This window comes from Anser brachyrhynchus (assembly GCF_964034855.1).
Source record: "Anser brachyrhynchus genome assembly, chromosome: 3".
Classification (NCBI taxonomy): domain Eukaryota; kingdom Metazoa; phylum Chordata; class Aves; order Anseriformes; family Anatidae; genus Anser; species Anser brachyrhynchus.
In genome coordinates, this window is record NC_137696.1 from 56,188,604 (window position 1) to 56,202,932 (window position 14,329).

At 37.2% G+C, this 14,329-nt stretch overlaps 1 protein-coding gene across 5 annotated transcripts in view; it reads left to right on the top strand.

Moving 5' to 3' along the window:
• The window catches only part of SASH1 (SAM and SH3 domain containing 1), a gene marked incomplete at its 5' end in the record, with an annotated part of 518,822 nt that overhangs the window by 204,526 nt on the left and 299,967 nt on the right, over positions 1 to 14,329 (top strand). For 4 of the 5 annotated variants that reach the window (XM_080584011.1, XM_080584020.1, XM_080584019.1 and 1 more), the window contains one exon: positions 3,518 to 3,567. The exons of the other annotated variant lie outside the window; for it this stretch is intronic. In XM_080584011.1, coding sequence (XP_080440137.1) covers positions 3,518 to 3,567 — 50 coding nt within the window. The remainder of the gene's footprint in view (positions 1 to 3,517; positions 3,568 to 14,329) is intronic. 5 annotated transcript variants of the gene reach the window in all.

Below are 14,329 nucleotides of genomic sequence, written 5' to 3' on the forward strand. Positions count from 1 at the left end.
CTTCAGTTTTTATTTAAAATCAAATGTGTAAATCCTGACGGGCTTAGCCATGTTACAAGCAGTAGAATAAAAATAATAAGGGAAAAAAAAAAAAGCTTTCCTTTTTGTTGCTTAAAATACTTTGGTTCTGCTAATGTGTATAGACTAAAAGAAACTGTATTTGCATATGTGTGATAGCTGTAACTTTCTGTAACTTAGCTTTCTTTTTTTTAAAAGTGGAGTTAAATAAGATAAGCTTTCATTGCATAGCATTCTCAAGCTTTTTTTTTCTAAAAATGTTTGATAAAGGACTTAACCTTGCTTCAGAGTCGACTCAGTTTCCAGTCTAAGTTTCACACACAAGTTTTCTGATCTGGGGTTTCAAGGTGTCCTTACCTTCCTCGGAGACGGGGGTCTGGAAACTTGCCACAAAGCCATTCGTGCCAAAGACTTATCTTGCAGCACAGTTCATCTGGTCTGGATGTAGCAACACCTGTTAGTATTAATGGATTTGATAGTACCTCCTTCGGTAGCTATGCTCTCTGTTGGGTTGTTGAATAATAGAATCATGAGTAGGATGATGATACAAGGACTCATAAAGAGACTTCACTCAATACCATAAGATTTTACATAATCTGAGTGCCAGGAATGTGCCTTCAAGTGAAAAATAGGGCACGAAATTGTATGAGAATGTGTAAGTTCAAGGTTGACTGGATGCATGCTGAAGCCTGCATCACTTGTGTTGCTGCTTTGGACGTACCTGATCATGACAGGAATTGTAATATGATATGTGATCTCCATATGTTAAAGCAGCAGTAGCCAAAGGAGGGGCTGAATCAGCTCTGAGGAATAATATATAGTTAATAGAAAGGGATCACTTTCATTTCCCATGGAAATACTAACCATTAGATTTACTGGGCACTAATTTTCCTTCAAATTGTACTGGCATAAATTGGATTTTAAAATATGCCACGTCTTCAGCAAAGCTGAAGCATGTAGTTGCAGGGGAGGAGATACTGCTCCTTTGTGGAGCGAGGGGAACAGTGAATGTGGGTGGAAAGATTGTACATACTGTAAGTGAAATTCTGTTTGTGCAGAGTTTTATTGTACACCATCATTAGATGCATAGAAGTAAATGAATAACAGGCTTTGAAGGATAAGAAAAGGTCTATTACGGCTGCCTGCTCTAACCACCCATGTCATGTATAACTAGGACTTAAAATGCTTGCTAGCCTTATTTTAGTTGAAAATTATATTAAAGGTGCTTCAGTCATAACATTGTTCTAACATACAGGAGGAAAAAAACAACACATACCTTTATTTCTTTCTCTGGCCTATTTTTGTAGTGAATTTCATTATTTCTTCTAGCAAGAAACTTTCAGATGATGGTGTGTTAAATATGTTAACAACAGGTTATAAAAGTCCTAGTTAAGAAATAACCCCAAAATTCTTCCTCTTACTAGAGGAAAGCACTGAAGCACTGTCTGGCCAGCTTTACAACAGCTTAACTATGGCACAGGTGTGCAAGGCTCAGTGCTGCTGCCACAGAGGGAGGACAGAGTCTTTGTAAGCCTCACAATGAACAAGATCTAAAATGTGTGGCAAGTAGGTGCTTTTGTTTTTTTGTTTGCTAGTTTTCTTACAATAATTAAAGTAAAATATTGGATTTCTTTTACTGGCGAGTTAGGTGGCCAAGCAGGGGGGTGACACACAGGGAACGCATTCTGTGTGGTGCTGTCCTGGAGGAGCAGAAGTGCAAGATTCTTCCTAAGTATGTGAGGTGCAGCTTGGTCCTTTTGACAGCCACACAGGTTAAACAGTTTGGTATCTCTTTCCATGGTTGCTGCTTACATTTCAGTAACTCTTAATTCATATATATGTTTATTAAGTCATCTTATGTTCTCCATGTCCAACTGTCCTGTAAGATAATGGTAGAAATAAGACGTACCTTAGAAAGAGCACCTGACCTGCACCCAATTTCCCCAGCCCTAGTTTATCAAATGTGTTGTGAAGATGAATTTTCTTGTTCGTATATGAGCATTTGTTTAGGGGCTATTCTGAGTCCTATGCTGCAGAGTATCTGTCTGGTAGAAAGCACACTGAACAGCAACTTAAAAAGCTAAAAGCAATATGCAAACAACAAGTGAAAGGCTGAAGGCAAGTGCATTTCTCAGAAGGTCTGAATTTAGTAAAAGAATCATCTTTACAGGTTTTAGAAAAACAGAGTTAACAAAGTTTTATGTAGATTGATGTGGGGAGGAGGGGATTTTTTCTTCACCCTCTTTCCCATTAGGTAGAGGATGGGGATAGCAGGTGAGATGTGCTGAATGCTGGTCATGCACACGATATATCCAGAGTGTGCCAGCGCTGATCTGCACGTGGCTGCCCCGGGGCTCCTGGTCTGCCAGGGGAGCTCTGTTTCTCTGGACCATGGGTGGCATGTCCTTCACCATCCTCCATAACTTTACGGTGATGGGGGCTCTGCTGGGCTTCTCCAGCTCCAAAATAATAGGAGCATTCTTGTTATGCTCTTTTAAAAATAATTGGATGCACTTAAAATATATGTTTGAAGGGCACCGTTGCGTATGAACTCAAAGTTCTGAGAGGTAGAGGATTGTTATATAGGCAACTATAAATACCATATAGGAAATCCTTTGTTTCTCTTGAACAAGCTTTCAGAGTTCCTTATTTAAATGCACAACATCATGTTTTAAATGAGTCAAAGAGTTCCTGTGATAGCAAACTTAGAAAAGGAGCAGTGCAGTTCAAAGATTTTGTAAATGACGGCTTTGTTCTTCTTTTTTTCTCCTCCTAACCTCTTAACTGTGCTTACACGCTACATATTTCATGTGATTGAACAATGGTGTATTCTCAGACTACCCCATTCTTTGATGTTACATGGTAGTAACTAAAAAGGATTTGAATGGCTCTATACACACGTACAGTGGAGACAACAATATGCTCCGTTTAAAAATGACAACAATAAAAAAAAAATCTGTTCCAGTAACTTTCAGACACTACCTCATTTCAGTTCTCACCAAATTCATATTCATTATCAGAATTGTTGTTTATAAAGCTGACGTGTAATGGAGGATTTCCTTTTGATCTATTAACAACACTTCATTTATTTAAAAAATATTCATATGGGATTGCCATTGCTCAGGGGTCAGTCTCGATGCAGCCACCTGTGCTTCCCTGTTAGGGCATTGCCCACAGCAATGTCTGTCTGTGTCAGTAAGGTTGGACTTGTCTCCCCTCTCTGAATCTCCATCCTAAATCATATACCTCTTTTCCAGTATTCTCAATTTCTGTGCCATTTTGGGCAGGAGGCCTTTCAAAGATGTGTTGATTAAGTGTATATGCGTGTTATAGTTTCTTATCCCATGCAAAATATCTCTTATCTTTTGTGGAAGGAGGGAGTGGGCAAGTAAAAACTGAATGAAGGAAAACTTCTTTCCCTCCCCTAAACATTAAATCTGTAAGAGAGATTTCCTGAGTAATTTTAATACCCCCCCCCCCCCCCTTTGTTTTTTTTTAGGTAAGTGGAAGATTTCTCTTCATGGCTTGGGGAAGCATTTTGTTGCTGTGGTAAGTGTTCACCATCACATGAATACGCTGATAGCTGTGTACAAATAAGCACATAAATCTGTTTCAAATTTGAAATGTTTGGTGCTGCCCCTGGCTTGTCATTGGCGTCACAACAGGCAGCTGCTGGTTTCTAGAACACTGTACATGTGTGCTTCTCCTGGACAAACTGTTAGTATTTCTGAATAGCAAAAATGATCTTCTGTCCTCTGAAGATCATGCTTGGTTACGTAGCTTGCAAACATCCTCACTGATTTTTATTCATGTAATTTGGGTTTAACATTAGATGGTTAAGTTGTGTTTGGTCCTACAATACAGAAGCTTTTTGGCTGAGGTGGTTTACCTGTTTCTGATTTGACTACTTGTCTTCCAAAGGTAATGTGTCCTGTTAAAGTAGGAAATGCTGTTTTCCTTGCATCCTCTATTATTGTTTCACTTTGCTGTGCAGTAGCATAATTCTGATCCTTAATGGCTCTGACTTAGTGGTGTATGCACTTTTTAATTGAAAATAGCTTTATAAGTTGCATGTGTGTTGGGGGGGAACGGAAAATCACCACAAAACTTGACCACCTATCGGTGAGTTTTTTTGAGAGTAAAAACCACAAAGTCTTGAATTAGCATTTGTGCGTGGTTGCTGATGTACTATATCTGGGTAGAAGTGAAAGAAGGACTATTTTTTAGCAACTTGGTTTTTAGGTTATAAGGAGTGAATTTCCTACTCGGACTGTACAAATTCCACATGTTCTTTATGATGGATGAGGCAGTGGACTGCTGGAGAATGGAAAAAAAATAATTTCCCTTTGTGTTTCTGGCATTGTCCTGGAAATGGCAATACCTGTATAATCCTTCTGTTGAAAGAGATGTGATCTCGCATGCTATCATTATCTCTTCAGTCATATCTTTGAAATGTTATTTTATGACTCCAGTTGATTTTTGTGGCTTTTGTTTTTTTGACTGCAAGTCTTTATCCTATGTAACTTTCATTTGTGTATTGGATTAAAATATGCGTTACTTAGGGTGATAGTGTTTTAAGTGTATCCAGCATGCTTAGCCTTTGCCAACGTAATTATTTATATTGATGGTATTTGGGGATGGAGGTAAAGAAGGTTATGCTAGCAAAGAACAGCTATACACTTCATTAAAATTGTTTTAATAACATTACATAAAGAAATGTGCAGCTTGTACAGTACAAACTCATCTTTCTAACCCAATGAGCTTGATTTATTTTTATAACCTTATGTTGCTTCCGGGGAAAAAAAAAAAAGAATAAAAGGTGGGAGTATCTTAATTTTTAAATAATTATCAAATATGAAAGTGATGAAGTCCTACTTAAGAATGATCATATGAAGGCTTGATACAGTGTGTCTACACTGTAGTCATTTTCTGTGGAAAAATCTTTGTTTAGTTAATACTGCACTTGTCAGATCCACATGTTAATCAGGAGATTTGTCACTTAACTGGAGGATACCCAGTTTCTTTTTTTTTCTGGCCCATGGGAGACGTTTACTTAATACTATAATTAGGTTAAAAATTGGTATATACATATGTTCAAGGTTATAGACTATTGCAACTGCAGAGCTAACACTGGGGTGAAGGAGAAGCTAATACAGCAGATGTAAAATCAGAGTGTGGGTATGTAAGTATGTACATATATAAATGCATAAACCTTTTAAAGTTGTTGTCCTGTTCTGAAAAAAGACTTTTTTTTATTCAAGTCTTTATACTCTTTCAAGCTTTTATTCAATGTTTAAAGTAAAAGCAAAGCAAGAATAAACACCCTTTTAATAACATATGTACTAAGTAGCTTGTATTCAAAATATATATTTTATACCCTTATATTTGTCTTGTTTCACGCACTTTGAATTTAGAATGAAAAAGTACTTAAGCTTCAAAAGTCCCTTCCTCTCACCTACCTTTTTGCCAAATGCTTGCTAAAACTTTCTTTTGAGGTCTGACAAAGAAAACTTTCAACTTCCAAACAGAAGCATCCGAAGAGAATTAGAAAAACTTGGAATAACTAATAAAACTTCAATCACCATGTATCAACTCAAACAAGATTTTATTGCCCCCTGAAGTAGGGTAGAAAATTGACAGATCTATGTAGAAAATATCCAAATGGAAAAACCGCTTATGCCAAAGGTGAATAAATGAACTGGAGATTGTCATTGCTGTTGCTTTAGTTAAGTGATGGCTGTGTGGGTAGAAAGACCAGAAACCATCATGCCAGTGATATCCATGACAGTGGGGGAAGGAAACTGGGTGCATGCATGCGTGTGTGTAATGTTATATAGAAACTATCTGCTGATGAGTAGCCAGTGATCTATGTGTGAGGAAAAGTGTGCTTGAGAACATAATTATGTTAGTGTCAAGTCTTGTTACATGTTATTTTTCAGCTTTTAAATTTCATCTCCCTGTTGAGTAGGAACGCTTAAAAATGAATTCCTGGAGGACAAATAATTTTTTCTTGAAGCATACTAAAGACAGCAGATTTTACTTTAGATACTACATTGAGGTTCATGCCCCATGCTGTTTTCAAGCCTGTTATAGTTTTCTTTTCTATTAAAGAAACAGGACTAGAAAGATCAGAAAGTAGAAAAATGGAAAGGTGAAGAAGGTCAGGTTTTTTGTGCTTGCGTAGGCTCTTTCATACTTATGCTTTGAACCCTTTTAAGAATGGCAGAGGCACGTGAATCCAGATGTTGTTTGAAGAGATACCTCAAAGGAAGCTGGTCACAGCAAAACACACCAGTGACATGCTGTGGCTTTCCATGGCCATATGTAGTCCAACAGCTTGAGAGCTGCACCCCATTTCAAATGTTCGTGTTATATCAATGTGCCTGTCTTTTCTTTTGCATTTGATTTGAGGGTGTTGGTTCTAAATACCTGAAGTAGTTCATTATAAAGGCTGCAGTTTATGACTTGTCATTTTTTTATTTTTTAATCAATTTATCATCAGTGATCCTCATTTGTACTGTTATTACGTAATGAAGCTTTCTGTTCCTGCCGTTGGAGAATTTCTCTCAATCTTCAAGTTCTGCTATACTCACTAATTTCAATAAAAATAAGTTTTTGTTTGTTTTTGAGGAGGTGATAGATTGCCTGAAGTACAGTGCAAACTAATATATTCAAAATGTTAAGAATTGAATTTGAGATTAACACATATATTCAAAAATCTTCCTGTTTATTTTGCAACTCAGGTTGCTTTCAAATTTGTGTTGAGAATGCTTAAAATAGAGAAGAAACTGGGAAAAGTTGGTCTGAATCCTTTGCGTACAGCAAAATTTTTAGTTAGTCATGCTCTGCAGTCTTTCTTGACCATCATCATTTTAGGTTGTAAATATTTCTAGTGTCTCTTCCATATCCAATCACTGGTTTTGTTCTTGCTGATCAAGTTTAGTTTTATTTTCAGAAATTATTTCCTTTAAAACCTTTCACTTCTAGCTCCTACTACCATGTTGCTTGTTCTCTTGCCTTAATAGCTAAGTCAAAGGCTATAGTACAGACATTAAAACATCAAAAGAAACAGCTGTTCCTGCTGCTGCTGAAAGGAGATCCCAAAAGTGAAATTATACTAACAAAAATTTGCAAAATAAAAATCTTGTATTTCAGAATAACTGTTCAGGTAATTAAATAGTGAATCTAGCATTCATACTTGCTCACTTCTAGACTTACAAAGTTCACTCCATATGCATGGGAGGGGAAAGCAGTCCTTAACAGCTCAGCAGGTTACTTCAACTGAACATAATCTTGAGGCATATGTGGAATGCCTGCCTGCATTCCTTGGTAGATGAAGACTATTGCAAAGATTCTCCTTCTGGCTAATGGGATAAGTTTTATTTCAGAAAGAACCGTGGACTGATAATTTCTTACTTATATTCTTTTGTGTGGGGGGTGTCTTTTTTTTTACTTGTTACACTTCTGTATTTTTAAAATGTTTTTACTAGGCTGTTTGTATATTTATGAAAAAAACTGAATTTTTTAAATGTTTGAAAGAAGGTGGTTTTTAAACTTTTATCTTAAAGGAAAAATCATTGCATTTCAAGATGTTTCACTAACAAGAACTACGCAAATAAGATATCAGTCTTCTGACAGTGCACAGCACACAAAAAACTGTCTTGTGGTTGGAACATATGTGAAATTTTTAATGACAGATTGCCACTAATAAACTTACTACAACTGCATTAATCTGATAAGTAGCAGCTAATCTGTAATATCTGATAAGCAACATTTTTTTGTGGTTATACGATGGAGATTTTTCCTAAAGCAGCTTTTTTCTACAGCAGGCTGGTTAAGGCTGTCTGTCAAAGAAACTTCAACCTGCACTGACAAAGACTCGATGTCTTTCATTGAATTAACACTAAAATAATCATACATTTGTGAAAAGTTTTGGAAACGTGTACCTGTGAATATATACAGGTACATGCAAGAAAGCATATGTATATAATAGTGACAATTTATAATACCAACCTACCTAGATTACAGTTTGCATTTTTGTTTTAATGCTCAGAACTGCTCTTCTGATTTAATATGCAGACACTTTGTGTTGCATTGTTACCGCTTATAGTCCGTGACCTCACCTCTACCTTACCACATTTTTGGTGGGATTAGTCTCAATCACATTCCATAAAGCAAAAAGCACATTAGTTGCATTAATTCAAAAAATCAGTCTGTTGGGATTGTGGTCAGGAGCTTATCATTGTGCTTCTTACTCTCTATTAAATTTAATTTGAAAGGTTTAATAATAAGCTTGTAGCTGCTGCTTTTTTTGTCTTTTGATTTCTTAATTTTGAAAGTGAATGGTGAATGTGTATGGAAATAATCAGTATCATCCCAGCAGATGCATACAGTCCTCTTGTTCTACTTGGCTTGCTCAATGTCCTTTGTACAAACTGAGTGTGCAAGTTGGAGATGACACATTGTCTTATTGAATTGGGGTTCTTACCATTTTATTGAGATTCTGCTGAGTGCTCAGCTTGGTGTTTACTTGTGCTTGTTTATGCCAGTCAAAACAGGAAAATGAAAACCTGTGTTTTCAGGTTTACGTTTTGCTGAAGTTAGCCTTAAACATTTTCTGAAGCCTTGCAAATAGCTTGATACTTTGTCCACACTAGTTAATAGGAAAAGCACAAAACTGAATGTCATCTGGTGTTGTGTATCAAAGCTGGATATTTTTAAAAGTTATGGAGCAGAATAGCTCCAGATCATTAATTTTTGAGTGTTCACAGCAATTAAATAATCATGTAATGGAATGCCACATAGGTATTGATCTATGAGTTTTACTGCCATGCAATCCTTTTGAAACAAAGCTGAATTTAAGAACAGCCAGTGAAATCTTTTTTCTTTGAAAATCCTTTATGAAATATTTAAGTGAAACATTCATTATTTTGCAATTATTATTTGAATGAGTGCCTTCCTAATTATGTGAAATATCTGTTTTCCTTGGGGTTTGCCTGACAGGAAATAGTATAATGCTATTTTATAGCTCATTAGTAACAGCTTTTTTTTTATTTTTTATATTTTGCCAGCTGTGGGGATTTCTTTCTTCTATGTTCAGAACTTAATATTTTTCTAGGGAAAAGAGATGGGAAGAGAAACTTGTAAATATCTATAACAACACCAGAGTGGAGTGACGGCAGAGGAGTTACTAACAAATTGTTTTAACCATTATTTACAAATGTAATTAAGATCTAAAAAGATGAGCTTAAAGTAAAATCATAGTGGGGAGTCTTACACATGGTAGATTCTGCTCTTTCATTATTGCGCACTTTCAGCACTCATTTACATTGTTATCTCCCAAAGTCCCTGCAACTGTTAAATTATGCAAATCAAGTTACCATAATATTCAGTGCCAAAATGTTTTATTTAATAGCATTCATTAATTTATTTTTCTAATTGATTCCACTAGGAAATCATCTTAAATGTATCATTTTGTTTTAAATGGGTCCCAGTTCAACATAACTAAAACCTGTTGGGCCTTACAGTCAGGGGGTGTTTTTTCCCCAGCACGTCCATGACAATTCAGCAGCGATGCCACCACATCCCCTTCATTTCCCTCCCATTTACCAAGTAATTTCACATAATGGTAGAATCAAACAACATATTTAAACATGACACAACCATGTGTTTTATAATGCAGTGAATAACTACTATTGCTATTGTTTCTGGATAGAGCAGAGCATTATAAGAAAGCAAGGAATGGAAGCAGACCTGAGAGAACTAGGGTAGTGCCTCTGGGAGATGGCGAGGCGAAGGTGATGCTAATGAGATTTTAAAAAGAGGAGAAATTTTTGAATAGCTCCAGGTCTGATTTGCATGATCTTTAGCATATAATACAAGGACGTCTTGAATACTGCAATGATGCAAGTCTTGAGGGGCTTCTGGATCTCCCCAGGAAAATCTTAACAGAGGGGAGGCAAGGGGTTTTCCAGTGGATTCATCTTTCTGCCGTGTGTATTTCAAAGGGGCTGTTTAGATGGGCAGAGACTGTTTAGACTGAGATTCACAACTTGGTGTACTGCAAGCACAAGAAGCAGCATGATTATGGAGTTAGATCTGTCCTAGTGTCTGCGTGCTAAACATAATTTAAACGTTCTGTGATCTGAAAATACTACTCGAGTAACATACACCACATCTCTTTCTCAGAAGTATCATGTTTGAAATACGGAATTCTAGGAGAGGAAAAAGCTTAATATGCATGTATTTATAAGCAAAACCTGGATAGATTTTTTTTTCCACTAAACCTTTGCCCCCCTTCCCAATGCTGTTGTGCAGCTGTGGCAGGAAATTAAATTCAGTGTGAGAGTGGAGATTGCAATCTTCTCTCCTCCTGTATCCTGTATCTGACACATTTTTACCTTGTTCCATTGCAGAGAAGACCTGGCAACTTGTTTGAAAATGAGTAAAATATTTTTGCAGGGACAAGTAAGGTTAACCTTGCACCATTTAATAGCCACAGGGAGCAGAATAACCTGTTGTCTTTTGAGAAAGTGCAAATGAGATTCTTGTCTAATTGAAAAATAGGATATTTCTGGGTTAATTGCTGGAAATGACCAATTATCCAAACACCTGCAATAAAAGAAACAACACCATCCCTCTTATCTTTCTTAAAACAAATTACTGTCATCTGTAACCAACAGCACATTCACCAGACGGCTACGTGGTTCCTGTTACACAATTCTTGTTTATCAGTCTTGTGAATAACAGGTAAGATCATTACCCGGCTGCATTATTTACCTTTTGAAATTAGAAGATGGAGCACCAGTTCTGATGACAGTGCATGGCCTCAAACCTGTCCTGTCTCACGTATGGACCTGTAACTTGTCACTTTTAAGAGCATAAAGTGATGTGAAAATTTGGGAGGGTGGTTGTCACCTCATTTTTCCCATCTTCTGTCTATAAAACTGAATCCAGCCCTAAACAGATTAATTCTTTCCCTGCTTCACCCCTAGTTTTCTAGAAGTGTTTCTGTTGAAAGTGGAGGAATTTGTCCTGAGTGGAGAAGTTGGAGGAGTGGAGAAGTTGTCCACTCTTCATATGAGGCAAAGGACACAACAAGACTGCCCTCTTCCCAGCCAGCTTTCTCACTCCACCTCCTCATCCCCTCATCTGACATAGGCTTCAGGAAGATCCCTCAGTGAGGGAGAGGGTTCCTGGCTTTAATCTTTAAAGCAATATGTAAGCATTTATAGGTTTGTTTATACGTGTATTTGATGATTTTCATGCAACCCCAACATGAAATAAATAGCCTGATGGGGTATGTTTCTTTTATTTGCATTTTGTGGTGCCTAAGGTAATTTGTTCCCTATATGTAAAATGTGAGGGGTTAAAGATGTTAACAGAATAGGCTTGGTCTTTTGGAGATTTCTGCTGTTTTTTTTAACACTTATTTCTGTGCATAGGCCTTTATTATAGTTCATTTCTAAATCTGGTAAAAACAAAAATTACACATAAAAATGAAAGAAAATATAGAAAAAAAAATAGTGTAAACTACTTTCGACTAGCTTCCCTGAAATAAGGATGTTCTTCTGTGACAGAGGTAAATATCGCTTTTAATTTAACTGAAGAAAGCAATAAACAAAGCAGCAAGCATAATTTACAATTGTTCCCTCTCTTTTTTTTCTCCCCCTTCCTTGACTTTGTTCTTGGCAGATTTCTTGTCCATAACTGCATATTCCTGCATTCCCAAGATACAAAGCTCTCTGCTGAATCTCAATGACAAGGAAAAGTCTCAGTTGGTATATTCTTTAGTGATTTGACCTTTTCTCTGTCAACTTGTTTACTAGCAAACATTTCATCTTTGATGCAACCCACAGTTTACTGAAAAGCAAGAAACAAAACTTCTGAATCTGTGTCTCTTGTGATCTGTAATTTCTGTTACAAAATAATATTTTGGAAGATTAAGGGGGAATCTTCCTTTTCAGGAGCTCAGGGTCCTAGGCTTGGAAATTTGTGGAGATTTTTACTCTTGAAAAACAGTTTGCCTCGCTGCAGTCTGGGATCAAGTGAATCAGATCGAATGGAGACACTGGCACAGGCTGTCCAGAGAGGCTGTGGGGTCTCCCCCCTTGGAGGTGTTCATAAGATGCCTGGACATGGTGCTGGGCAGTCTCTGGGTGTCCCTGCTTGAGCAGGGTGTTGGACCAGGTGGCCTCTGGAGGTCCCTGCCAACCTCAGGCACTCTGTGATTGTGTCTTGGCCATGGCCACCCCTAAAATGTGGGGGCTTCACCCCAGCTCCCCTCCTCTGTACGTGGGCCTTGGAGCTCAAGGTAACTGCTGTGATTCTGTGAGACACCTGGCTTCTATTGCTTCAACTCCAGCACCTTCTACATAACCAATACACTAGGTATTTCCAGCTCATCAGTCCTAGGCTTTCTCTGGTTTTCGTGTGGAATTTCTTGGCTGTGATCTTGAAGTATTTTTAGTAACTCCCTTGTGTGAGAAAAGCCATTTGTGAGTGAAGCATGGCTATGGGCTGGGTTAATGAGGGAAGCCTTTTTCAAATCTCTCAGCAACCCACCTGTCAGTCTGAGCCTCACTTCCAGGAATAATAGTCTTCAGCTGGATCCCCTTTCCCTCCTCTCCTTTGTTTTTTATCTGTTACTCAGTGATTAGACTCATAGCTAAACTGAATCTACTTACCTAGCACTTGGACTTGGTTCACTGATTGTTCTGATGGCAGATTTTTTTTTTAAGGTAATAGGACACTGATTTAGAAGGCGTTCAGACAGAAATGTGTCTAAAACAAATGATGCCTTTGGTCCTGTGGTTGTCCATAGTCTTCTCCCCAAGCATCGTTGCTTGAGAGGATGCTTCGGAAGCATCACATTGCTTGGAGAGCACTGGGGTGGCAAAGTGGGCTTCTCCACCAGTGTTCTGTGAGGAGAGCTGGTATTGATTTTGGTTGTTTTTTTTTTTCAGGAGTTCAGACAGTGTCCCTGATCACTTCTACCTGTTACCAATTAGCATTACCTACGGGTAGCGTGTTGGTTATTTGCAAAGGCATGGATTCTTGAAGTTATTTGTGACCAACTTCCGTGGCTTTCAGTATGAAAAACTTGAATACATTTTGTAGAAGATATCGTTGACTTCTCAAATTTCACACGGATCTACAACCAGTTAGCACTCAGCATAACCTCCTTGATAACCATCTGTTCTTCTGCTCACACTTACATGTAAAACGTGTAAGAAGTGGATAAGGGAGCTTAAAGTGTATTTGCAGATTGGTTGCTTCCATCAAGAAAACAGTGGCTAAGAGCCTTCTGTTTTTCTTTCTTTTCCCCTACAAAAATGTGGTATGAAGCATATAAAGGTATACAAATGAAAATTAATACTTTTTTTATTTCATACTGTGCACTGGAGACTTTCACTGTCTTGTATCCTGTTTTTGTTCAACTTCAGCATAAGGGATGTTTGTGTCTGACTTCATATTTACCAAGATATGATTAATTTTTATGAAAGAAGTAAATGATTTAAATAACACTGCTTATCTGCAAAGATTGTTGTTCAGACTGAAAAGGATCAATTGTAGTGGTATCTAGTGCCCTTTACTGACACTAGTTTCAAAGTGCCAACTTCGATTAAACAATATCCTGTTAATAACCTCTGGATCTACCTACCTGGAATTTCAGAAGTGGCTCAATACTCCAACATTTCATCAAGTACAGCATTAAATTTTTATTACCCAAATCTGTGTAAATAATTTGTATTTCATATTTTCTTCTCTTGATAGAACTAAAACTGCAAGCTTATGAGATTGATTGTCTTGATAGGTCACACACAATTTCAGCCTACTTTTTAGAAACAATGTGAGAAGAATACTAGCTTGAAAAAAGAGTAAGATACCTAACCTTATTCTGAGTGACTTAGGGCTAGTACTGGTGCAGACTGTACTCTCTCACAAGCAGAGGTGTCATCTGTAAGGTATCTGACTGTCTTGATTATATGACTTTGAATAAATCTTTCTTGAAACTATGCTGCCCTTCCTGATTTCAGTCAATTACTGATTCAGTCCTTAAAAAAAACTTCTTATGGGTTTGCTGGATGAGGTTGAAGCTTATCTATGAAAACTCATGAACTAGTTTTTGCCTGCCACGCAGATTTACTGAAAAAGATGGAAGGACTTGTGTTTGTAAGACACAAATGTACAAGGTTATCACCTGTTTCTAATAATTATATTTGTTTTAATTAAGTAATAGATCTGTACTCGATTTTTTAATAGAATGAGTCAATTTAGAGCTAAAGAAATGGCTTGAAATTAAATGTCT